Source organism: Myotis nattereri, assembly GCF_964212035.1.
Source record: "Myotis nattereri genome assembly, chromosome: 5".
In the NCBI taxonomy this organism is placed as follows: Eukaryota; Metazoa; Chordata; class Mammalia; order Chiroptera; family Vespertilionidae; genus Myotis; species Myotis nattereri.
Genome location: NC_138080.1, coordinates 82,130,135 through 82,154,896, shown reverse-complemented (window position 1 = coordinate 82,154,896; position 24,762 = coordinate 82,130,135). Strand labels below are relative to the sequence as shown.

General features: G+C 43.9%; 3 protein-coding genes across 9 annotated transcripts in view; 1 reads left to right on the top strand and 2 right to left on the bottom strand.

Annotated features, from left to right (window-relative positions):
• Window positions 1-9,174, bottom strand: ZMAT2 (zinc finger matrin-type 2). Of its 3 annotated transcripts, none has more exons than XM_081092149.1 (6): window positions 8,966-9,174; window positions 6,920-7,013; window positions 5,066-5,189; window positions 3,319-3,392; window positions 2,182-2,327; window positions 1-1,053 (listed from the first exon to the last, which is right to left on the bottom strand). In XM_081092149.1, the coding sequence occupies exons 1-6, from the start codon at window positions 9,002-9,004 to the stop codon at window positions 910-912; spliced, it is 621 nt and encodes a 206-aa protein (XP_080948275.1). In that variant the 5' UTR covers window positions 9,005-9,174; the 3' UTR covers window positions 1-909. The 3 variants fall into 3 exon arrangements, with proteins under 3 accessions (XP_080948275.1, XP_080948276.1, XP_080948277.1); XM_081092150.1 differs by lacking the exon at window positions 8,966-9,174 and adding an exon at window positions 8,779-8,951; XM_081092151.1 differs by lacking the exon at window positions 8,966-9,174 and adding an exon at window positions 7,324-7,435.
• On the bottom strand, window positions 9,167-18,844 carry LOC308519846 (histidine--tRNA ligase, mitochondrial). The gene is made up of 13 exons (XM_081092146.1): window positions 18,564-18,844; window positions 16,608-16,682; window positions 15,985-16,104; window positions 15,766-15,861; window positions 14,339-14,464; window positions 14,127-14,234; window positions 13,535-13,633; window positions 12,917-13,010; window positions 12,226-12,353; window positions 11,890-12,132; window positions 10,842-10,958; window positions 9,975-10,121; window positions 9,167-9,558 (listed from the first exon to the last, which is right to left on the bottom strand). Exons 1-13 carry the CDS (start codon window positions 18,669-18,671, stop codon window positions 9,499-9,501), a joined length of 1,521 nt encoding a protein of 506 aa, XP_080948272.1. The 5' UTR covers window positions 18,672-18,844; the 3' UTR covers window positions 9,167-9,498.
• Window positions 18,396-24,762, top strand: part of HARS1 (histidyl-tRNA synthetase 1) — a 14,398-nt gene continuing 8,031 nt past the window's right edge. For all 5 annotated transcript variants that reach the window (XM_081092144.1, XM_081092143.1, XM_081092142.1 and 2 more), the window contains exons 1-3: window positions 18,396-19,084; window positions 19,361-19,450; window positions 24,435-24,554. In XM_081092144.1, the coding sequence (XP_080948270.1) occupies window positions 18,995-19,084; window positions 19,361-19,450; window positions 24,435-24,554 (300 nt within the window). In that variant the 5' untranslated portion in view covers window positions 18,396-18,994. The remainder of the gene's footprint in view (window positions 19,085-19,360; window positions 19,451-24,434; window positions 24,555-24,762) is intronic.

The following is a 24,762-nucleotide window of genomic DNA, read 5'->3' as shown; positions in this document are numbered from 1 at the left end:
GAATGTTCCCACCAAATGTGAAATAGGCCCAGTCAATGCCATTTATTATACATGTTGAACAGCCTCTGAGACAAAGGCTCCCATATGAGAGTTGCTGTTTTTTTTCCGTTTTCTTTTTTGCATCAAACAGGTTCTTCCAAGAGCCTGCTCACAAGGAAGACAAAAACGAGTAATCCTCAATAAAATAAAACAAACAGGAATAGCTTAACAGTCTACATATGAAAAACAAAGGTTAAAAAACTCAACAGACAAAATCCACACCAAACACTCATCCCATTTAATTTCCTGTTTCATGCACTGAGGAAACCAAGAACATCAGGCACCAAAGCAGTAATGCTCTGAGGTTCTATTCAGGCTCCCTCTATGTGAAAGATTCATGCACACACATCCACACATACTACTGACCCAGGCAAAAGTACACACGCATGCACAGGTGGCCAGAGAACCACAGTGGGGGATGAGGAAAGGGGGTGGGGAGTGGCTGGTCAAGGATATGGTATCAACTGGAACCCGGGGGCCCAGAGAACCTTTCTGTGGCAGGCCAAGCAAGAGCCAAAATTAAAACAAAGGCAGAACACAGGATAAATGTAGGATGCTCAGAGAAGACGGGATAGATGAAGAGGGAAAGATGCAGGGGAAGATTTGGGAAAGCAGCCTCAGAAGAGGTTTTTCTTTATTGGGAACGCAGATGGGCAGAGGGCCTGTGACGCGGGTGATACACTGAGGCTAAAGGAATACGCCCCAGCATTGCCTCTGCCTCCTGTGCTCTCTCTCGCGGTCGAGGGAAAGCATAAACACCCACCCTCTGGCCCTCCCCACTGCCACTTACGGACTTTCCCAAGTACTCCCCAAAAAATGACCCGCCCACGCTCAAAGTTAAGCCCAGCAAAGGGCCAATCATAGAAAGCCTCAGTAACTCTTCTTGGTGGAACCAAAGCCAGAGAAGCCCATCACAGCTGCCATTTCATCATCCTCCTCAAATGTCAAGTCCTCCTCAGCCTTCCTTTTCTTCTCCTTCTGTTTCTCTTTCTTGTAGGCTTTGGCCTTTTCCTCCTGGAGGGGTGAGGGGGGAAACCACTCAGAATCAGTTCAGGCTCCTGAGCCAAACATTGTTGAAAAAGATAGATGAGCTTCAAGATTCCTTTCTATTTTTAGGAGAAAATAGTTAAAGACAAGTAAAATTTCAAAAGCAGAGGAAAAGCCACAGTAAAGAGTGTAAAGGACAAGAGAAATTTTAGCCTGTAGAGAACACTTCTCAATCCTACATTCCAGTTCATCTCCAGTTAATGCAGTTATAAAAGCAAAACCATTTAATAGCAACTAACATCCTGAGGAATGCAGTACATGCCAGGAACTGGTCTAAGTGCTTTAAGTATATTATATATTAAGATATCTAATCGGAGGAAACTGAAGCACAGTTTATATAACTTGCCCAAAATTTGTAACCAGTAAGTGGTGGAAACAGAATTCTGATCCACCCAGCATAGTTCCACTAGCCTCTTGGACCAGGTACATTTGTTTAATGTAGTATAAACAATATGGCCCACAGAATCCAGAAAAAAAAAGGACAGGTTAAGTAGATAGAGCGTCGGCCTGCGGACTGAAGGGTCCTGGGTTTGGTTCTGGTTAAGGGCACATGCCCGGGGTGCAGGCTCGATTCCCAGTGGGAAGCATGAAGTAGGTAGCCTATCAATGAATCTCTCTCATCATTGATGTTCCTATCTATCTCTCCCTCTCCCTTCCTCTCTGAAATCAATAAAAATATATATTTTATTTTTTAAAAGGACATGTTTAGAGCCATTTCCTTCAATTCCTGAGAGTTTCAAATAAGGGCAATCAATGTTTCCCCTGATATACAGAAATTCAAGAGATAGGACTAATTAATACCCTGGGGGTGGCAGTGGAATGACAAAGTCAGCCTTCCTCTGGCTAGCTGTACTGCTGTCCCATACACCAAAAGGTCACCAGTTTGGTTCCAGGTAAGGAAACATACCCAGGTTTTGGGTTCGATCCTGTCAGGGTGCATACGGGAGGCAACTGATTGATGTTTCTCTCCCCCCCACCCCCACTTCCTCTCACTTTAGAATCAATTAAAGAGAGAGAGAAAATCAGCCTCCCCATGATTCCTAATATACTATTCAAAGCTGGGGGAAGGAAGATAGAAGGACAGGAGAGCCTTACTTCTTCTCTGAGCTCCTTCATCCTTTCCTCAAAATCATAATCCTTTTGTTTCTCTTCCATCTTCTTCTTATTGACTTCAAAACGTTTCTTCACCTGATCCAAGGTGGAACGTTCCACACGCATAGACATGCCCAGGTTTCGCTGATCTGGGTGGGGTCAACAGTGAAGAAGGTAAGGTAATAACAACATCCTCAGCCCCTCAAGTCTTTTCCTGTTAATATTTTTTCCTTTAAGAAATTTTTAAAGAGTTTATTTGGGTCAATTTAACAACATATGCCAGGGAGCAAGATCTCACATGCTTCCTGCTGACATTTTTTTAACATCTTCTCATAAAACACACAGCAAAAATAATTATAGCTAAAACAAAAACAAAACTCCCTTGGCTTTACTTGATTCCAGAAGCTGCAGTCCCAGATTAATGGGATGCAAATGGCTTTAAACTTCCCTTAAAGCAGATGCATGTCAGTGGGGACACCTTAACCCAGAAAACCATGGTTTGGCTTGTCGAGAGCCTGGAACAGTGTCTCACTTCACGGCCTCCAGAAACATTAAATAATGAAGTAACAGATAACTTGTGCTGAGGCAACTGGAGAGTTCCCCAGTTGTTTGCGGGTAGTTTTTATCGCGCGCTAACAGGTGGCGCGGGCCATTTTTGCTAATTTTTTGCGCAAATGGCAACGTTCAGTAAAATTACGGTAACTTTAGTTTTACATATTTTTTTCAATGAAACTTTTTGTGATTTACTATAAAATGTATACTGAATTATTTTTCTTAGAATCGCACTGAATGCGTGGCGAGGCAGAGAATTGTGTGAAGGGATGACTCTACGCAGTTGAATAGATTACCGTTATACCTGGAAGTACATACATAATTCACCATTGTATGTGTTAGAGACCCAAATTTTGTCCTATGGAATTCATATATCTGCATGTTAGCATCCCTTTAGAGCAATAAAAAAGTATAAAAATAAACGTATTTATACGTTACCCGCATTCTACCGCTAGTCTATAAAAAACGTATAAATACGTTTCCCGCATACAATGTGTTAAAGGAAAGACCTAACAGAACCACCCTTACCCCATCCCCGACACCAAAGCCTGATTCCAACCCCAGCCACAAACCAACTCCAAGCCTTACGTTTCTTTCCATTAATGTGATCCAGGAAGTTGATGGAGTCCTTCACAACACAGTCACAGACATTGCAGTAATACCTAGCAAACAGAAAGAAACAGCATAAGTCAAATCTGTTTGTAAGGACTGTACTGTTTTCAACCAAGAAACTAATATTTTTAGGTAAAAAGTCTTTTTAGAAGGAGGCACTTCTCATTTCCATAAAGCCTTAGCTCTTGGAAAATTGTGGTAACTAACCTCCAAGATGGCCCCACAATGATCCCCACCCTCCTAATATTTCTAAACTGTGTAGTCCCCTCCCAATTTATACCAGGGCTGGTCTGTGTAACCAACAGAATATATCAAAAGTGATGTTGCCCTAGCTAGTGTGGCTCAGCTGGTTGAACATCATCCCATGCACCGAAAGGTCACCAGTTCAATACCAGTTAGAGCACATACCCATGTTTCAGGTTCCATCCCCGGTCAGGGTACAGGAGGCAACTGATCAATATTTCTCTCTTTCTCTCTCTCAAATCAATAAAGGCTTTTTTTTTTTTTTTTTTAAGTGATGCAGCCCTGGCCAGTTGGCTCAGTGGATGAAGTGTCGGCCCTCAGAATGAAGGGTCTCAGGTTAGATTCTTGGTCAAGGCATGTACCTCGGTTTCATTTCCATCCCCAGCCCTGGTCCCTGGTCCAGGCACGTGGGGAGGGTAGCCAATCAGTGTGTCTCTCACCTTCATATCACTCTCTAAACCTCTCCTCTTTCCCTTCCACTCTCTCTAAAAAAAGAAATAAATAAATAAAAAAAATATCCTCAGGTGAGGATTGAAAAAAAATTTTTTTAAGTGATGCTATTTCACTTCCAACATTAGGTTATAACAAATTTTTTAAATCATGGCTTCTATCTTAGTCTGTCCATATGGATCGCTTGCTCTGGGGAAGCCATTTACTTTGTTGTGATAAGGACTATGGAGAGGCCCATGCAAGGAAGAACTAAGGCTGCCAAACCACAGCCATGTGGCAGAGGCTGGAAGTACAGCCTTCAGCTCCACTTTATCTCGGATGGACACAGACCCAGCACACACCTTAACTGCACCTCTGTGAGAGATCCTAAGCCAGAACCACCTAAGTAAGTCTCTCAGATTCCTACCCACAGAAATTACGAGCTCTTTGTTGTTTTATGCTGCAACAAATTAAATTTGGGGTTAATTTACATAGTAATAGATTACTAATATAGAGAAGAATGACAACAGTAGCTCAGAGAAGTGTCACTCTGCTGTGTTGCCCTCCTGCTGGAAAACCTAACTCGAAAAAATATGGGCAGAAAAAATGAGTTCTTGTGGGACAACTCTTCCTATAGGTTACAGTCTTAGTCTAGGAAGGAAGTACACAACCAGATAATGTATATTACCACCTTTACAGCCAATCAGGAACCTCAACCCCCTTTATAGCTCCTAGCTTCCATTCTAGCTCCACCTAATTTCTCCTCTTAAAAATCTCAGTAGTCCTTTCCTTCCAGCAGGAGAACAAATTATCCCTTTTAAGATGTTAATAGTTATAGTGCTAATATGAAGAAGCATACTGAGTGACCCCTCCAAGAGATATTATAATGTTAACCTGAGATCTTGGGAGACAAAGAAAAATAAACCTAAGGATGGAATTACAGGCAACAAGACTGTTATCCTGACCCAGGAATCCTCCTCAACACTTCCTAAAACCAACATCATCTATTAGGCCTACTCCTGGCTACAGTGAAAGATGAAAAGCCACTCACCCTCCCATCTCAGATTGTGGGGTGGTCTTGGTGATGACAATGGTCTTCCCAAGCTTGGATTCCAGGTCCACCTTGTAGTCCCTATGCCGGAGAAGCTCCCGCTTGACTGGCTGCACTGGTTTTCCTGAAATATAATGGGGAAGGAAGTCCCTTCAATATTGCAGCTCCCTTGCAACAGCATGGATGGAACTGGAGAGCATTATGCTGAGTGAAATAAGCCAGTCAATGAAAGAAAAATACCACATGATCTCACTTATTTATGGATAATAAAGACCATTATAAACTGATGAACAAAAATAGATGCAGAGGCAGAGCAGCATCGAACAGACTGTCAAACTACAGCGGGAAGGCCGGGGAGGGTTGGGGGGCGGGAAGGGGGGTAAGAGATCAACCGAAGGACTTGTATGCATGCGTATAAGCATAACCAATGGACACAAGACACTGGGGGGTAGGGGAGGCCAGGGGAATGTCAAAGGGGGAAAAAAAAAGGAGACATATGTAATACTATTTGTAATACTTTAAGCAATAAAACAAAATATTAAATTAAAAAAATATATATTGCAGCTCCTTAACCAGAAAGGAAAAGATATGCATGAAACTCAAAGTCCAGAGGTTTACTCTCATTTCGTTTTTGAAACTTGAAGCAAGGGGCACAACAGGTACCTCTAGCAGTAGATAGGGAGAGTATGAACAGGAAAAAAGATAAGCAATCCTTAACTCACTACAACATTTCTTCACTTTATAGCTAACAAGTCAAAAAGCAATGTTTTCTACTCATTGATGAGCTGAATTGAAGGGAGAAGTTCTGAATTTTCACAAAAAGCAACCTTTTAAAAAAAGAGCAAGGATGCTCAATAATGTTTTCAGATATCCCAAGCATAACACAGAATGGAATCTTCTGCGAGCTGGGAAAATATTTAAAAAGGGGACTAACATTTAGGAATTACCTGTTACGTGCCAAACACTATTATATAAGCTACATAAAAACTAAAAGGTGTGCCCTAACCGGTTTGGCTCAGTGGATAGAGCGTTGGCCTGCGGAATGAAGGGTCCCAGGTTCAATTCCGGTCAAGGGCATGTACCTTGCTTGGGGGCACATCCCCAGTGGGGAGTGTGCAGGAGGCAGCTGATCGATGTTTCTAACTCGCTATCCCTCTCCCTTCCTCTCTGTGAAAAATCAATAAAATAAATCTTTTAAAAAAACAAAAAACTAAAAGGTGGCTGGAGGTAAAGTGAAAGAACACACAAGTTTGAAAACAGATGAGGAAAATCACGTATTTCTTTTTGTACAGTGCAGTCTCTATTCTCGGAGAGGTGGGCCAATTCCCTGACACTGCACAAGCCCTACTAAGCACTCGCAGAAACATCAAACCTTCCCAATCTAGTACCCTTACTCTTCTCAGACTACGGGAAAAGGTTTAGATTGGGCCAGGATGTTCTTCTCCCCCTTAAGTAATTTCAACAGAAAGAGAGGGTCTTCAGGAACAGTAAAGCATAGCAGCAAAATACCCCTCTTGACTTCTGTCACTATTAAGGATCCCACTCTTTTCAGGAAAGTACTAACATGAACCAACACAGGGAGGGCAAGGAAGGACAGGACAACAGAGCTGGAAAGCACCCCAAAATCACTTCAGTCCATCTCCTTCTTCATTTTATACATTAAACACACACACACACACACACACACACACACACACACACACACACACACAAAACACAAAACACTGAGGACGGGAAGGCAGGGCTCGTACACAGGGTAAGAGGAAAGTGCACTGCGACTCCCCACCGGCTCTCCAAGCCACTGACTGCATCGCCTCTACGATACCCTTAGCCCCTGATGGAGCAGGCACCCACCATCCTTCTTCTCTCTCTCTTCCGTGAGCCTCTTCTCAGCGAGCTTCTCATATTCATCTTTGTCCCACTTGCGGCGAAAGTCCAAGTTTTTTGTCTGTGGAGATAAAAAGCCCTTACAATTCGTTGCTAATCGTGTCGGACGCCGAGAGAAACCACGTCATCACCGGCACCGCGGCCCCGGCACCTGTAGAGAACGGAGGCTCCCCAGACCGCACCGGAGGCTGAAGTGGCCTCAGGACCCCAACCCGAGAGACCTCCGCGATTCCACTCTGCGCCAGGGCCTTACGGGGCCACAAAATCGCAAGGAGGTATCGGGAAGCCAGTCCGGTGCAGTATATTCCGCGCTGAGAATCCACCTCATACCCTCCACCCGCTGCAAGCCTCCTTCTACACACAACACCTACCCCACTGCTCGACGCCATCTTCACCGCGAAGTGAATGGGAAGCCGGAAAATGTCGTAAAAAGCGACCTTAAGCCGTAAAGCAGGCTTGCCCTCCAATAAGCTAAGCGTCTCCCGCTGTAAACGAGCTAAAGACTGGAGGGCTTTTAAAACAGACTTGTAAGCCCCGCCTCCGCGTCAATAAAATGGCGCATGCGCATGGGGAGTGTGAAGCAATACGGAAGTAAGGGCGCCTGCAAAGGTTTGTGCGGTGTTTTTTTTAGCTCTGGCCTACGGAAACAACCCTGAAAGTTCAACTCCTCTGTTTTACAAACGAGGGACCTGCGGATCCGTGCCCTCTAGCCTAATTAACTTGCATACATTGCCAAGAGTTCCTAAACCTTTAAGGCAGAAGCGCTGTTATTAAAGGCTTCAGATGCCCTATTTACCAGAACGGACTAAAGATATGCCGCCCCCTCCCCAACACCTAAGTGTTTGCAAAGGCTGCACCTTCCCAGTGCACACAGGTAAGTGCTTTTCGTACCTTTGTCTCACTATCTTGAAGCAATGCTATCACTCTACAGTTAACTCACTTTCCCTCAACTGAGGATTACAGCCAACCTATGGTCAAATTTAATCAACATAATTATATTTGGGAAGGTCAGTTAGCAACAGCACTCTAGGGCAGCGGTTCTCAACCTGCGGGTCGCGACCCCTTTCACAGGCGTCGCCTAAGACCATCGGAAAACATATATAATTACATATTGTTTTTGTGATTAATCACTATGCTTTAATTATGTTCAATTTGTAACAATGAAAATACATCCTGCATATCAGATATTTACATTACGATTCATAACAGTAGCAAAATTAGTTATGAAGTAGCAACGAAAATAATTTTATGGTTGGGGGTCACCACAACATGAGGAACTGTATTAAAGGGTCGCGGCATTAGAAAGGTTGAGAACCACTGCTCTAGAGTGAAGAGCTCTGGCAGATGGCTCACTGTTGATTTAGTGACATAGTGTATCTCCAAGTTGCGGGTTGGAGGAACTATGGCTGCTTCCTTCACTGAATACAGAGCATCACCCCAGGGAGGTTACTCCTTGCTCAAGAGTTAGAATTCTCTTCCTAGCCAGTTTTGCTCAGTGGATAGACCCATCGCCTTTGGACTGAAGGGCCCTGGGTTCATTTCCTGTCAAGGGCTGGATTCCTGCCGGCCCTGGTTCACAGGCATGTGGAAGGCAAGCAATTGATGTGTCTCTCTTACATCGATGTTTCTGTCTGTCTCTCCCCCTCCCCTCCACTCTCTCTAAAATTCAATAGAAATATCCTCAGATGAAGGTTAACAACAACAAAAAAAGATTTAGAATTTTTAGTGTACACTCAAGCATTTTCTGTGTTCTATGCAAAACAATCCCTTGATAACAAACTACCCAAACTACTAAATTAAATATTTTATTTAATATATTATCTAACCATTTCTAGAATAGCCACCTCCATGGCAGGACATGAAACAGAGCAGAAATTCTGGCACAAGAAGTGGTCTCCAAAACCTCAAAAGATCAAATCTCCATCTTGTTAGGTCACCTATTAAGTTCAATATTCAAAATTATTAAATAGCCTCACCCTACTATTGTTAACAGTGGATGGGCTAGAGACATACCATATCAATATTGTCATTGCTATGCCCTTGTGATACCATCTCTGTCCTCAAACAAAGTAGACAGCAGCCATTTGCCCCACATCATTGTCTCCCCAAAAACTGGACAGGGCAATAGCAGGTTGTGGACAAATTTCCCAGAATCTGGTTCAGAAGCCACAGTGGAAAGCTAAGTATCTGACTTCTGATCTCAATGGTTCAGAATCCTCCCAGCCAGAGGTGACTTCCTCAGAGCCTTGCTCACAGCAAGCACCTTAGCACCTCTTGGCAGCATTCCAATGGTACATGAAATCTGTCATCTGTCTCTGCAGTTAGAGCATGTCTCTTTCACATACCAGCCATCTGCGCCCATGCAGAATAGCTGCTCACAATAGCCCAGGCGTCCTCAGGGCTTTCTATAGTTCTGTACCCAGGAAGGATGGAGGAGGCAGAGGCACTTGTCATCAATCCTGGCCAGCTGTTGAGAAGCCCATCAGGAACTCAGTCCTAGATGAAACATTTTCTACAAAGAGCAGCAGATGGCAATCAGGAAAGGATCAAGACTCGAATAGTCGCTTCTGAATTTCAGCCACAATATTTTCCCGTTTAATGGCCACCTGGAACATAAGAGAACCCTCATGTGACGAACTAAAAGATGATACAGCTCCTTAGCCATTGATTTTCCAGATTCATTTTACTCTATATCACCCCCACTACTTATGCAAGCAGTAGGGAGTAGTGTGGGCTTTAAGCTGACCTAGAGAATGTATGTCCTCATAAACCAAAGGGATTCAAATGCCTGATCTACATCTATTTTGTTAATTAGTCTCAAAATACCCACTCAAATTTCATCTGTCCTTCTTCTGCTTACCCAGCCAGTATCATGGGCTACAACGGTTGCCTAGGATGGGTCTTCATTCATCTCTATCACTATTAACTCTGAAGATATTTCCTCAGCAAGAAATATATTTCTTAAAGAATCTTAACAAGGTAGAGACACCTGGTCCCTTCTATTTTTGCCTGCCCCACTCACCTCCTCCCTGGTGGCCACTGAACGGAGCTTGATGACGCCTTCCTTCAGCTCTTGCTCACCAATAATGACTACCAGTGGAATGCCCATGTTCTCACAGTAGTGCAGTTGCGTTAGTAATTTAGGGTTGTTCTTATACAACAGCTCTGCCTGAAAAGGATGAAGGTAAAGTACGGGATTTAGAAGTGACCACACCACTGCTCCCCAGGTGTGGGGAGCCCATATAGGATTAAGCCTCGGACTGACCTGTGGGCAAAGACACAAACAAGTCCCAGCTTAGAGGGCACAGTCCTCTTAGCATAATTAGGCTTGATCTTATAATGCTCCCCAGATCTTATCTGGGAAGCTAATGGACTGAGGGAAGTGCAGGAAGTGGCCAAAACAAGTGAAACTCACAAGAACTGTGTAACTATGGTAACCACTACCTTGTTTACCTCTGACTATAAAATAAAGGCTCAGCCAGGCACAGGAAGATCCACGGAGACTAAAGAGAGCTAGAGAGCTATGAACGCTGTCTCCGTGTAAATCCTTCTTTGCCGACTCCGTCAACACCTTTGGGAACCCCTGGCCTGCTGGGCCTGGACCCCAGCACCCCGATATTTCCAAATTATCTCTTGTTTCTTCTCTTTCATTTGTGTGTAGCTCCTCTTCCAGATCCTGAACCTGAACCACGCAGGACGTGGAGGGAAACATTTACAACACCCAGGAGTGCGCATTTCCAAAGAAATAAGTAGCGAGCCCTCCTACCCAAAGAAGACACTCTAGTGAAGACCAGAAAGATCCTGAGTTCCACCTAAGCATAAAGTAGAAATGGGCTGGTGCCTGAATTCCACATATACCTACATGGTTTGGAAATTAGCTCCACCATACCTTGATCCCAGCATCCCAAAGCTCTGCAATTAGCTTCAACCGTTCTTGGAGAAAGTTCTTCTGTGGAGTGGCCACAAACACTTGGGTCTCTGTGGTCCGTATCTTCTCACCAAAAGTCTGATAAAGGAGAAATAACTAAAATAAAAACTTCCTTTGCACCAGTTAACTCCCAAAAACCAGGACAAAAAGAATCATAAAAAACACAGTCCAAAAAAAACAGTCTAACCCTGGCAGATATAGCTCAGTGGTTCGAGTTTTGGCTTGCACAAAGAATAGAGTTTTGGCTTGCGCAAAGAAAGGGTTCGATTCCCAATCAAGGGCATGTGCCTGGGTTGCAGGTTTCATCCCAGGGCAACCAATCAATGCCTCTCTCTCCACCCCCCCACCCCCACCCCAAACCTTGCTCCTCCCTCCCTTTCACTTTCTCTAAAAATCAATCGGAATAATATCCTCCAGAAGAATTAAAAAAATTTTTTTTAAAAAAGAAAAACTGTCCGCCCTGACTGGTTTGGCTCAGTGGATAGAGCGTTGGCCTGCAGACTGAAGGGTCCCGGGTTCGATTCTGGTCAAGGGCGTGTGCCTTGGTTGCGGGCACATCTCCAGTAGGGAATGTGCAGGAGGCAGCTGATCGATGTTTCTCTCTCATTGATGTTTCTAGCTCTCTATCTCTCTCCCTTCCTCTCTGTAAAAAATCAATAAAATATATTTTAATTAAAAAAAAAAATTTTTTTTTAAAAAGAAAAACTGTCCGCCCTGACTGGTTTGGCTCAGTGGATAGAGCATCGGCCTGCGGACTGAGGGGTCCCAGGTTCGATTCTGGTCAAGGGCATGTACCTTGGTTGTGGGCACATCCCCAGTTGGGGGTGTGCAGGAGGCAGCTGATGGATGTTTCTCTCTCATCGATGTTTCTCTCTATCCCTTTCCCTTCCTCTCTGTAAAAAATCAATAAAATATATTTTTAAAAAACAGAAAAACTGTCCAACTGCACTTTCAGAAACATGAGAGTTTTTAGGCCTCTAGTCCCACTCCACCCTTACCTAGGACCCACCTTCATCCTCTGCTCCACAATGGAGAAGATTCGCTCTACCCCAATGCTGAGCCCCACACACGGCACCTTGTGGCCTTTGGGGTTAAACATGCCCACCAGCCCATCATAGCGCCCACCAGCAGCCACACTGCCCACATTCAAGGGCTCTTCCTCAGCAGGAGCTGGGGTCTGCAGCAGCACTGCTTCATAGATCACTCCTGTATAGTAGTCCAAGCCTCGAGCCAGGCTTAGATCAAAGCAGATCTGTGGGAACAAGGCTATAGTCAGTTCTAGACAAGACTCAGGACCCTGAGAACCCCAGAGCTCAGCAGGAGGTCCATACCCAATTCAGCTTACCTTCTCTGCAATTCCAAATAGAGTCAGATATTCAAAGAGCAGCTTTAGATCCCCCAGGCCCTCTAGGGCCTGCTTGCTCTGAGATAGTCTGGGATCCTGGAACATTTGCTCTACCAGGGACAGCCCACCTGGGAGACATGTGGGGAGAAATAAGGTCTGTGCTCTTCACCCAGATGTATTTCATCCAAATTTATCTCTAGTGTGTTCTAGGTAGTCCTCATTTTCTTTTTAGTTTTTAAATGTTTTTATTGATTTTGAAAGAGAAAGAGGAAGGTAGAGGGAGAGAGAGAGAGAAACATCAATGAGAGAGAAATATCAATCTGCTGCCTCCTGCATGCCCTGTACTGGGGATTGAGCCCACGACCCGGACATGTGTCCTGACCAGAAAGCAAACTGGTGACCTCTGGGTCCATGGGTCAACACTCAACCACTGAGTCACACCAGCTGGGGGCTCCTCATTTTCACTAAAAAAAGAAGATACTGATCTCATATGACCAGCCTCTCCTCCTCTGCCTCTACCTTTGCCATCTGAAGACATAAGGTGGTTACAATAAAAAAAAGGGGAATTAAATTCAGACAGACTCTAGAGCTTAGCACATCTACAGAAAGGAGCTTCTTCAGAGGTAGAAGCTGTATACATTATCACCCTCCCTCTGGTTCTATCATATAGCTTGGAAACTCTAGTTCTTACCATGACATTGGACATAGTCCCCAATTCGGTCAGCCACTTCAGGAGCCAGGCCTTTCTCTGTCACCATCTCATGTCTCACATCTTTCCAAGATATCTGCACAAATATTCAAACATTAGCCCTGCCCCATGATCTTTCTTTCTCTAACCAGAATAGGGTCTCTCCCTTTCATTCAGTAAGTATGTCACAAGTAGCAAAACTAAACTCGGAAAAGTCAGCAAAGTCAGAGGCAGCTTAGTAAATCCAGCCATAATCCCCACTGCACAGCAAAACTCAGATCTTGCTTCAGAATATCTCCTTAACTCCCTCACTTCCAGGCATTATTTCCTTATTTTTCCTCTAAGGCAGGGGTCCTCAAACTACGGCCCGCGGGCCACATGCAAATACAAATATTATATTTGTTCCCGTTTTGTTTTTTTACTTCAAAATAAGATATGTGCAGTGTGCATAGGAATTTGTTCATAGTTTTTTTTAAACTATAGTCCGGCCCTCCAACGGTCTGAGGGACAGTGAACCGGCCCCCTGTTTAAAAAGTTTGAGGACCCCTGCTCTAAGGGTATAGATTTAAGGGCAGGGCAGAAACTCTGATAGGATCTACTGAAACATGTCTTCTTTCTTACCTTGTCTAGTTTGTCTATGGAGGAGCAAATGGCACGGAACTTGCTTACTGGAACACCACAGATGGCAAACATCCCATCCAAAATCCGCCGGTCGTTGACCTGTGAACTCAATGGAAGTAACCCAAGTGCCTTGTCAATGCCCTTTCTCTCAAAACAATGACAGTCCCTACTCTTTTGAGTCATAAGAGATAGAAAGGAAAAGTCCACAGGATGACCATTTAGATCTATAATAATAAAAGTGTAATAATGCTAATTAGACTGGACATCCTTCCAGACATCCTCCCAGGCGACCTTCTGGATGAAGCTGGGGCTGTGAGGGAAGCCCGGGTCCCGGGTGCCAGAGGGAAACTGGGGCCAGAAGCCATGGGAAGGAAGGCCTACTCTTGCACGAATTTCATGCACCAGGCCTCTAGTGTGTGTATGTATGTGTATATATATATATATATATATATATATATATATATATATATAATGCAACAGCTGAACTTAGAACATCCTAGAGCTGCAGGCTTAAAGTCGGGGTCACCTATGTTTTAAGACAGCATCAGGCCAAATCCAGACTTTTCCCCTAAGTCCTCAGCCCTGACCTCACCTTAATGAGAAAGTCCCCCAGCTGCAATCCAGTTAGGATTTCACAGATGATCTTCAAACACTCTGCATCAGGGATCATGGGGTCAAAATCACCAGCAATGTCAAAATCCTACAGCAAAAAAGACAAGGGAAAAAAGTCTCCACTCGGCAGCCAGTTCCCAGGTTGTGGCCCCCAGAACTATCAAACCATGCTGCCTCCTTCAGGCCACTTACACACTGGCAGAATTCCCTGTAGCGGCCTTGGGCTATGGTTGGGCTCTCCCGCCGCCACACCTTTCCAACATGGTAGCGTTTCATCTTCTTCAGTTTATTCATGGCCATAAAACGCGCAAAAGGAACCTCACATAAATAGGTTAAGGAGAAAGGACACTGCATCCAAAGCTTAGGCTCAGTGTAAGACATTAGGGAAGATTGGGCCTTTATCAATTGAATCCCATCCACAGAACAATCACCTTGTCTGTCTTGTTTCCCACTATGCCCAAGACTTAGCAGTACTTGGCATTCAACATACAGGGTGAGCAAAAATAGGTTTACAGCTGTGAGTACATGAAATAGTTTATTCTTGTATTTGATTTTTCATCTTTTGATGTTTTTTTAAAATATGTTTTTTCAGAGAGGAAGGGAGAGGGAGAGATAAAAACATCAATGATGAGAGAGAATCATTGATTGGCTGCCTCCTGCATGTCCCCTACCGGAGACCAAGCCTGCAACCTGGGCATGTGCCCTGACCAGGAATTGAACTGTGACCTCCTGGTTCATAGGTCGACACTCAACCACTGAGTCACACCAGCTGGGCTCTTACATTATTATTTATTAATTATTGTATTATTTATTTGTACTGTAACTATAAACCTATTTTTGCCCACCCTTATATATTGAATAGTGTCAAATGAAGGAACCCCACCTAACAAAACTACAAGTTAGGTGGGAAACAGAGATAGAAAATGACACAAGAACTTCAAGTCTGGGTCACTGCCTCCCATTCAGATCAATTCTTTTTTTTCTAATATATTTTATTGATTTTTTACAGAGAGGAAGGGAGAGAGATAGAGAGCTAGAAACATCGATGAGAGAGAAACATCGATCAGCTGCCTCCTGCACATCTCCCACTGGGGATGTGCCTGCAACCCAGGTACATGCCCTTGACCGGAATCGAACCTGGGACCTTTCAGTCTGCAGGCCGACGCTCTATCCACTGAGCCAAACCGGTTCCGGCTCAGATCAATTCTTAACCATCTCAAAATAAGCAAGCTTCAGAACCTCAATTTGCCTATAATTTCTATGTCAATATTTATTAAAGTGTAGGTCAAGGACCATCTGCATTTTAATTACCCAGATGCCTGTTAGAAATGCTGACTGCTGAACCCTGCACCAGCTACAGAATTAGGAATGTGTGGGCCTGGGGGCCAGAAACCTGTGTTTCTACAAGTTTCCCCAGGGGATTCTGATACACGTTAAAGTTAAATGATAGTGCTCCAGGCCAGGCTCTGCTGGCAGAACTGCTTTCTGGTTGAAACTGGAAGTAAACCCTGTTGCCAATGGACCTTTAAGGGTCCCAGAGTCACTCTTGTCCCTTTTGTCAGACAAAGCCCTCTGGGTTTGGAAAGCGGTGAGTCAGGCTCCAGCACTCAGAAGGATACAGTAAGGTCATAGCGCAGGGACAATAGCTCTCCACCCTGATCCTTCAGATCGTAGATGAGCCCAGAGTCCTCGCCATACTTCTCAGTGAGCATCTCCTGCAGGGGTCAAACAGAAAGCGCCACACTTCAAAGGGGGACTCCAGAAGGTAGGCTAGAAGCCCTTGGGAAACTGAAGGCAAGTGAAAAAAATGGAGTTCTGGTACTTTTTTCTCCATTTACCTTTAGCTCAAATGCTGGGGTATCCAATCCTTTTGCTCCATGACGTTTAAAGCAGCTAACAATTATATCAAGTATTTTCTCCCTCACAACCATCTGCTGGGGACTAAAATCTCTGGTGCCCTAGAAACCAAAAGTAGCCATAGTAAAAACAAAGTCAGAAAACAAGTCCATTTACGACAAAGAGTGAAACTACATCTATAATCTAAGGCAGTGATGGCGAACCTTTGGAGCTCGGCGTGTCAGCATTTTGAAAAATCCTAACTTAACTCTGGTGCCGTGTCACAGAAATGTTTTGATATTTGCAACCATAGTAAAACAAAGACTTATATTTTTGATATTTATTTTATATATTTAAATGCCATTTAACAAAGAAAAATCAACCAAAAAATGAGTTCGCGTGTCACCTCTGACACGCGTGTCATAGGTTCGCCATCACTGATCTAAGGCATGGAGTTGAAATCTCTTTGAGTTCAGAAAACTCTAAGTACCAGTACCTCAATAATAGATTTTTTTTTCCTTTTAATTAGTCTTAAAAGGATTTTTAAAGGAGTCAGGAAAAGAGCAGAACAGAGGGCAGTCCTCCAAGGCTCTTTAATGGGACAAAGTGGGGCAAAGCGAGTTACCTTTGGGGTCTTGAGAATAAAATTTGACTTCTCTTGATTTGGTTTCAGTTGGGATGCTGGCACTGCCTCTGCAACCTGGCAGAAGAAGGAATGTGAGACGCAGCACCTCTCAAGACTGGCCAGCCCAGTGACATTGCTGGCCCCGTGGACCACCAACCTGCAGAGAGCTTTGGTCCTGAGTAACAAGAAGCCCGAACACTATTTTATCTACTCCAATCCCAGTCCCCCCTCCAAAAACCCATGTTGTGTCTGCAATATATATGCAATACACATGAGGTCGGGTCTTTACCATACAAACTGTCTGAAAATAGTGTCAGTAAGTACCCAAGAACAATGAAGGTAAAGAACAACCCACCACAACCATCCAGGGGTAGGGATTAGTATATTTTTTCCAGGTCTCAGTTCCCATTCAAAGAGTGAAAATAAGAATCTTTTTAAAAATATATGTTTTATTGATTTTTTACAGAGAGGACGGGAGAGAGATAGAGAGTTAGAAACATCGATGAGAGAGAAACATCGATCAGCTGCCTCCTGCACACTCCCTACTGGGGATGTGCCTGCAACCAAGGTACATGCCCTTGACTGGAATCGAACCTGGGACCTTTCAGTCCACAGGCCGATGCTCTATCCACTGAGCCAAACCGGTTTTGGCAAGAATTTTTAATAATGTAGCAATGGTGCCCTGCCAGCATGGTTCAGTGGTTGAGCGTAGATCTATGAACCAGGAGGTCACAGTTCAATTCCTAGTCGGGGTATATGCCTGGGTTGCAGGCTTGATCCCCAGTGTGGGGCATGCAAGAGGCAGCCAATCAATGATTCTCTCTCATCATTCATGTTTCTATCTCTCTATCCCTTCCTCTCTGAAATCAATAAAAATATATTTTTTAAAAAATAAGGTAGCGATGGTCATTAGGCTTGGAGACAGGGAAAAACTTGAAGACAGAAGAGAGCCAGTCCAAGGACACAGAGCATGTCTTAGAACGAACAGGAATGGATTTCCTAATTGAACTAAAAAACCAGACTGGTACGATGCTATGACTGAAAATTAGTAACAAAAGATCTAAGCCCTGTTCATGACAGCACAAGCATCTGCTATAAAGACAGCAGAGTCTTTCCTAACGTAAAACGGAATCAGTGACTTTGTTTATTACCAGCGGGCTGTATGTCCTTCAGAAATATAGCGGGTGTGGTAGTTCTATACCAGTGATGGCGAACCTTCTGAGCTCAGCGTGTCAGCATTTTGAAAAACCCTAACTTAACTCTGGTGCTGTGTCACATATAGAAATTTTTTGATATTTGCAACCATAGTAAAACAAAGACTTATATTTTTGATATTTATTTTATATATTTAAATGCCATTTAACAAAGAAAAATCAACCCAAAAAATGAGTTCGCGTGTCACCTCTGACACGCGTGTCATAGGTTCGCCATCACTGCTCTATACTTTGGTGGCTCTCTCCTCCAAGGGTAGGCAGTTCAAGTCCACAACCCCTTCTCTGCAATCCCCAAATCCAAAAATGTCTGAAAACCTACAATTATGTAGGTTAGTTGTGACTCATTTTGAGGTAAATTCTAATGTGAACTGTCTACTTATGGTCATTAATTACCTCAGTGGAAATAATCATATATTTTGCTTTAGGAATTTTAATGTGTTTGACTCCAATAGGCTCAAATAAGGAATAGTGAACCTAAATGAAAATGCTCCCTTACTATATGCACGGATAAACCATCTGACCGTGCAGTCTCTGATTCCGCAACTGTAAATGGAAATAATAACTCCAACCTCTCAGGATGGCTATGGAATTAAGTGACAAAGCATCTACAACACTGAGCTCAGTACACGGTGGGCACGCGGTAACAAACCAATGGTATGACTACTGGAGCACCGGCCGCGAGCTCAAGCTTTCAGACCCGCAGAGCCTATCCCGCCAGACAGGGCTCCTCAGACTGGCTCACCTGGCTATGAGAATGGGCCGCCCCGAGGCACACAACCCGGGGAGGCCGCAGGAGCTGGCCGAGCAGCGCAGCCCAAGCCCTCCGGTGCAGGAGCCCGAGCTGGGGCATCGCGCGGCGGGAGGCCGGGACAGCGGGCAAAAGACCTGAGAACGAAGCCGGTCGGACCCCAAGAAGCGTGCACAGCGTTGCAGAGGCAATGCCCGAGCTCCAAGGAAGGAGGTGAGCGACGCCAAATCCCGCAACCGGGGTCCCGTCCTCTCGGGTTCCCTCTCAGCCTCGGCATTTCCGGTAGGAGTCGGAAGTGGTGTTGCGCTCGGCGGAGGCTCTCTAGGCTTGGGGGCCAGCGACTCGATAGCCGGAAGTCCTCCGAGCTGAAGCGGAGCCCGCTGACACCCCGCCTAGACATCAGTTCTCTCCAGCTTGCAGCCAGGATGGCCGAACGTGCGGCGCTGGAGGAACTAGTGCGACTTCAGGGAGAGCATGTGCGGGAACTGAAACAGCAGAAGGCCAGCGCTGAGCAGGTGCGACCCGGGCGGCAGGGGAGGGGCCAAAGCAAGGCCGGGGAGGAGGTCGAGCGGGGTGGTCGGTAGAGGACTGGGGTGTGAGGGAGAAGGGTTCCAGCTGGTAGGGAGGAGGACGAACTAGGTGGTGAGGTAGCCGGGCAGGACTCGAGAGAAGCAAAGCTAGGCCGGGGGGAGAGATCTGTTCCAGATCCTGATGGAGGGGTATTGAATGAATGGTTGAGGGGGGAGGTGAGCTGCGGCTGTGACAGCCCAGCGCCTACTTTTTCTCCACAGATCGAGGAGGAAGTGGCAAAACTACTGAAACTGAAGGCACAGCTGGGCCCTGATGAAGGGAAACACAAGTTTGTGCTCAAAACCCCCAAGGTAAGTGTCATTCCTTTAGGGAGCCTATGAGAGGGTCCCTAATTACACTCACAAGGACGTATATGCCCGATTCCCTGAACCAGGTCACTGAGAATTATCTGAAATGCCGGTGCCAGGCTGGATTGGACTCTACCTGAGTCATCCTGGGATGCCAAAGTGATGCCAGAAACTAAGCCAGCCAGGAGCTAAGGGGAGTCTGTCTGTTACTGCTACCCCTTCTTTCATTCAGTAAATACTTGAGTGTTAACTACATGCCAAGCGCTGTACAAACCAATGGGTGAACAATATAGCTTGCCCTTATGGAGCTTACATTCTAGTGAAGGAAATAGAATTAGTGCAGATAATCCCAAACATGGGAATATCATTACACATTGTGATAAACGACATAAATAATAAGGATGCTCGCCGAAACCGGTTTGGCTCAGTGGATGGAGCGTCGGCCTGTGGACTGAAAGGTCCCAGGTTCGATTCCAGTCAAAGGCATGTACCTGGGTTGCGGGCATATCCCCAGTAGGAGATGTGCAGGAGGCAGCTGATCGATGTTTCTCTCTCATCGATGTTTCTAACTCTCTATCTCTCTCCCTTCCTCTCTGTAAAAAATCAATAAAATATATTTTTAAAAAAATAATAAGGATGCTCTAAGAAAAATATGGGAGAACTGGGGAGACTGAGAAAGCATCACTGAAGTGATATCCTAACTGACCTAACAGATGAGTGGGAGATACCCAGGGGAAGAGTATGAGGAAAATAGGCCCAGGGAGCGTATGGAGACCCTGAAGCAAGAAGGAACCTTGGTAGTTTCCAAGACTGGAAGAGACCTGTATGACTAGACCCAAACCAGAAGAGAGTCAGATGAGGTTGGAGGTTCCCAGCTCAGCTTCCAGGATTCCAGTGCAGATGCCACTTTCTGAAACTTCTATAAAGAGAACTATTTACCCCTTCATCTGGGTTCCCTTGCACTTTACATTTATCTCTGTTGTTGCATTTATTGCTGACTTTTAGTTATTCACATAGTTTATCTACAATGAGAGGCTAAGACAAGGTCACGTGGAACTAAATAGGTCTTCAATGAATGTATGTGAAATTGAACTCCAAAGGAGAGGGGAGATGATCTGTCTTCCTTATGTTGAGGTGTCCCCTTTTAAGGTTAATTCTTTGCATTCCTAAATTCATTGAGCTATTCCTCATTTCAAAGGTTAAGGAGACAGTGTAAAATCTCAAGGCAGCGGTCATCAATAGTCATTCAAACTCTTAGGTGAAAGGATAAATGGGGAATTTATGAAAGATCAAACTGGCCTCACTTAAATGCAATGATTAATCCTAACGTCACTAAAAGTAGGACAGTGAGACATCTTCCTTACGTGATGCAATACGAAGTACACGGCACCACCTATGAAGTTTTCTTGCCAAGAAAAATTGAACCTGAATCTAATCAGGTCTTCAGACCTAACTACCCGTTTACAGGAAATATGGGAGATGGTCGAATATGTTAAATGACACATTGAGTATATTGGTAACTAAATCTAGAATGTGAACAGTTCCTTAGGACGAAAGGACTCAGTTTCCTCAAAAATAAATGACATATTTTTCAAAAGGGAAGGCGCCCAGCTGGTGTGGCCCAGCGGCTGGGTGTGGGCCCAGGAGCCAAGAGGTTGCTGGTTCAATTCCCGGTCAGGAAACATGCCCGAGTTGCTACTCAGTCCCCAGTAGGATTGATGATGCTTTTTTGTCATCGATGTTTCTATCTCTCTATCCCTCTCCCTTCCTCTCTCTCTAAAAAGCAATAAAAATGTATTTTTTTTTAAAAAAAGGAAACTGTTGTAGATTAAATAGACATGAGCCATTTCAACCAAATACAATGCATAGATTTCATTTAAAATCTGATTCAAACAAGCCAACCATAAAAAGATACTGAGGCAGTCGGGGAAAATTAAACAGGGATTGGGCATTAAGATAATATTAAAGGGTTGGTGTTAGATATTTTGGGTGTATTGAAGGTATTGTAATGTTTGGGATTTTTTTTAAATTGATTTTTTAGACAGAGGAAAGGAGAGGGAGAGAGAGAAAGAAACATTAATCGTCTGCCTCCTGCATGCCCTCGGTTGGGTATCCAGCCAGAAACCCAGGCCTAACCAAGGATCAACCAGTGAGTGACCTTTTGGTGCAAGGGACACTGCTCAACTAACTGAGCCACACTGGCCAGGGCAGTTTTTTTTATTCTTTATGTGTTAGAGAATCATACTGAAATATTTGTGGGTGAAATGATAAGATTGATGTCAGAGGATTTACTTTAAAATATCCCAGAGGGGGAAAAAGGGTTGGGGCTTAGGTGAAATAAGAATAACAGATGTTGCCCTAGCCAGCTTGGTTCAGTGGATAGAGCATTGGTCTGCGGACAGAAGGGTCCCAGGTTCGATTCCGGCCAAGGGCACATGCCTGGGTTGTGGGCTCAATCCCCAGTGGGGTGTGTGCAGGAGGCAGCCGATCAATGATTCTCTCTCATCATTGATGTTTCTCTCTCTCCCTCCTCCCTTTCTCTCTGAAATCAATAAAGAAATATACTTTTTTTTAAAAAGAGTAACAGATATTGATGGTAGTTGAAGCTGGGTAATAGATACATGGTAGTCTATTCTCTATAATTTAGTTTGAAGTTTTCCATAATATAATGTTAAAAGAGAATGAAATTATACTGGAGAGTTAATATCCAGTTTAATTTGTTGAAACACATTTCTTGACATGTGATTCATATTAATAACAGAAAACTCAGTATCATGGGGACAGTGCTTTTGCAAGGGCTCTTTCTGGTCAAAATTATTTTCATAATGTTATTTGCCATTTTTTACTTCATTTGCAATGACGGTGCAAAAGCACTGGTGAGTAGAACTGCTCATGGTGTCTAAGCACAAATCAAAATACTGGCACTAAATTGTACTGATAGTCATTTTGTTTTTACTTTAATACTCTCATAGTAAAAAAAAAAATCAGTTTCACTTAACATCCTTGACAAAACAGTAAAAATTATTAATTCTTTTGAATCTCAGCCCGTGAGTACACTTTTTTTGTTTTGTTAATCCTCCTTGAGAATATTTTCCCACTGATTTTTAGAGAGTGGAATGGCGGTGGGGGCGGGGGGCGGGGGAGGACAGAGAGAAAGAAAAAAAACAACAATGTGAGAGAGACACATCGATTAGTTGCCTCCTGCACACACTTCAACTGGAGCTGGAGATGCAACCTGCAATCTAGGTACGTGCCCTTGACTGGGAATTGAACCCGTGACCTTTCGGTGTGTGGGCCGGTGCTCTAACCACTGAAACACAGGGCTTGAGTACGTTTTAAAATATTCTGTGATGAAATGGGAAGTCCACATAAAGCACTTCTTCCAAAACAAAAAACACTTGTGCCATTAGGTGAGTTGTAAGCTGAACTAGCTACTTTTTTCACAGGACACCATTTTTATTTGAAAGAAAAACTGAAACATGAACTATTACTTTAAAGATTGAGGGTTTAGAAGACATTTTCAGAAAAATGAACCAAGTGAGCCTTGTCACTTCAAGGAAAACATTTCACAATATTTGTTGCCAGTGATAAAATTTAAGTGATCAGGTGAAAGTTAGGATTTTAGAAAAGTTCTGTTTTCTACCTTGAGCTTGACAGCTTCCCAGTACTTAAAGACCTTCCTGCTGCCCTAACCAGTTTGGCTCAGTGGATAGAGCGTTGGCCTGCGGACTGAGGGTTCCCAGGTTCAATTCCAGTCAGGGGCATGTACCTTGGTTGCAGGCACATTCCCAGTAGGGGGTGTGCAGGAGGCAGCTGATCAATGCTTCTCTCTCACCGATGTTTCTAACTCTATCCCTCTCCCTTCCTCTCTGTAAAAAAATCAATAAAGCATACTTACCAAAAAAAAAAAGACTTTCCTGCTAAGATCTATGGTAATATTAACAAATCTGGTTTTCTGATATTATATAAGGAAGTGAGTGTACCAATATTTGGAAGATCTGTATAACCGGTATCAATTAACCAATATTTTCCAATAACCAATGTGTGATGTCATAAAATCATGCATGGATAAAAGATCCATTCAAAGTAAAAGATAGAGTAATAGATATTTTTTAAATTCTAGTAAAATATACATAACATAAAATTTGCCTTTTTTTTTAATCCTCACCCAAGGATATTTTTTCCATTGATTTTTGTAGAGAGTGGAGAGGAGGAGGAAGGAGTGTGCAGGAGGCAGCCGATCAATTGATCAATGATTTTCTCTCATCGATGTTTTTACCTCTCTCTCCTCCCTTCTTCTCTCTGAAATCAATAAAAACTTTTTTTTTAGGGGCTGGGTACGTGGGTCAGGGAGCAGAAAAAGGGCCCCCGCATGGGATCGCTGGGCAGATGATTTTCTGCCCTAGCTTGGAGATAAAGGAAATGCTACTGGTCAGTTAAGAACTTTGTCCACTGGACAGGGAAGGGGAGAGGTTTCTGGAACCAAGGCATTGCCAGTAGAGTTCAAACTGGGCCCTGACATAAAAACGTTTTTTTTTAAATGAACAAATTAGAGAACAAATAATATTCATTAGGATTGTTTTAAGTTATGTTGGGAAAGGATGTTACTTGTAAAATTGGGAGTTCAGCCAGTTAAGCCAGTTTGCGTTGGCCACATGCCTGTCAGCAGGTAGGTGCTTCCTATGAGGCAGGAAATGTGTTATCCCAGAAAAAGAGTTTTTAAGAAAACTCAGAGAATAGAGTCCTAAGAATCCTAGGAAATAGAACCAAGCTTAAAAGGAAATGGAACTTGGAAGGGTGATAGCAAATAGGTGTGGTGATTAATAGGGAATTGTTGTACTTGTTTTACAACTCCGTGGCCTGTAGGAAAATCGAAATTTGCATTTGTCATTGCTGAGGTCATGCTTTTATATTTATAGATCTTATTGTTTTTGTTTGTGTGTTTTTTAAATCCCATCCTGGTTCTTCGGCTGATTTTGACGTCAAGGGCACAAGAGACTACAATCCCCGGCAGATGGCAGTTCGGGAGAAGGTGTTTGATATAATCATCAGCTGCTTCAAACGCCATGGTGCAGAAGTAATTGATACACCCGTGTTTGAACTAAAGGTAAGAGAAGAGTAAGAAATTGCATGGTGGGAGAATGGGTATGTGAACAAGAGGATTACAAGAGAGTGAGGCCCAAAGGTCTCTCTCCTGTTGTGGACAAAGACCAGTATTTTCTCCAGTGAGAAAGGGGATGGGGCTGGCTTAGAGGAAGAGGTCCTGCTTTTTATTTACCTGGTTTTGGCCAGCGGCTTTCAAAAGAGAACCCTTC

Excerpts from the sequence above, each read along its gene's own strand:
- ZMAT2 (XM_081092149.1), bottom strand. The coding sequence starts at position 9,004 with ATGGTATCACAAGGGCATAGCAATGACAATATTGATATG. Across the intron at positions 5,190-6,919 it reads AGAGAGAGAGAAGAAGGATG|GAAAACCAGTGCAGCCAGTC; the intron begins GTGGGTGCCTGC and ends ATTATATTTCAG. Across the intron at positions 3,393-5,065 it reads CCACAATCTGAGATGGGAGG|GTATTACTGCAATGTCTGTG; the intron begins GTGAGTGGCTTT and ends TCTGTTTGCTAG.
- LOC308519846 (XM_081092146.1), bottom strand. The coding sequence starts at position 18,671 with ATGCCCCAGCTCGGGCTCCTGCACCGGAGGGCTTGGGCTGCGCTGCTC. Across the intron at positions 14,235-14,338 it reads ACAGGGAATTCTGCCAGTGT|GATTTTGACATTGCTGGTGA; the intron begins GTAAGTGGCCTG and ends TTTTTGCTGTAG. Across the intron at positions 13,011-13,534 it reads CCATAGACAAACTAGACAAG|ATATCTTGGAAAGATGTGAG; the intron begins GTAAGAAAGAAG and ends ATATTTGTGCAG.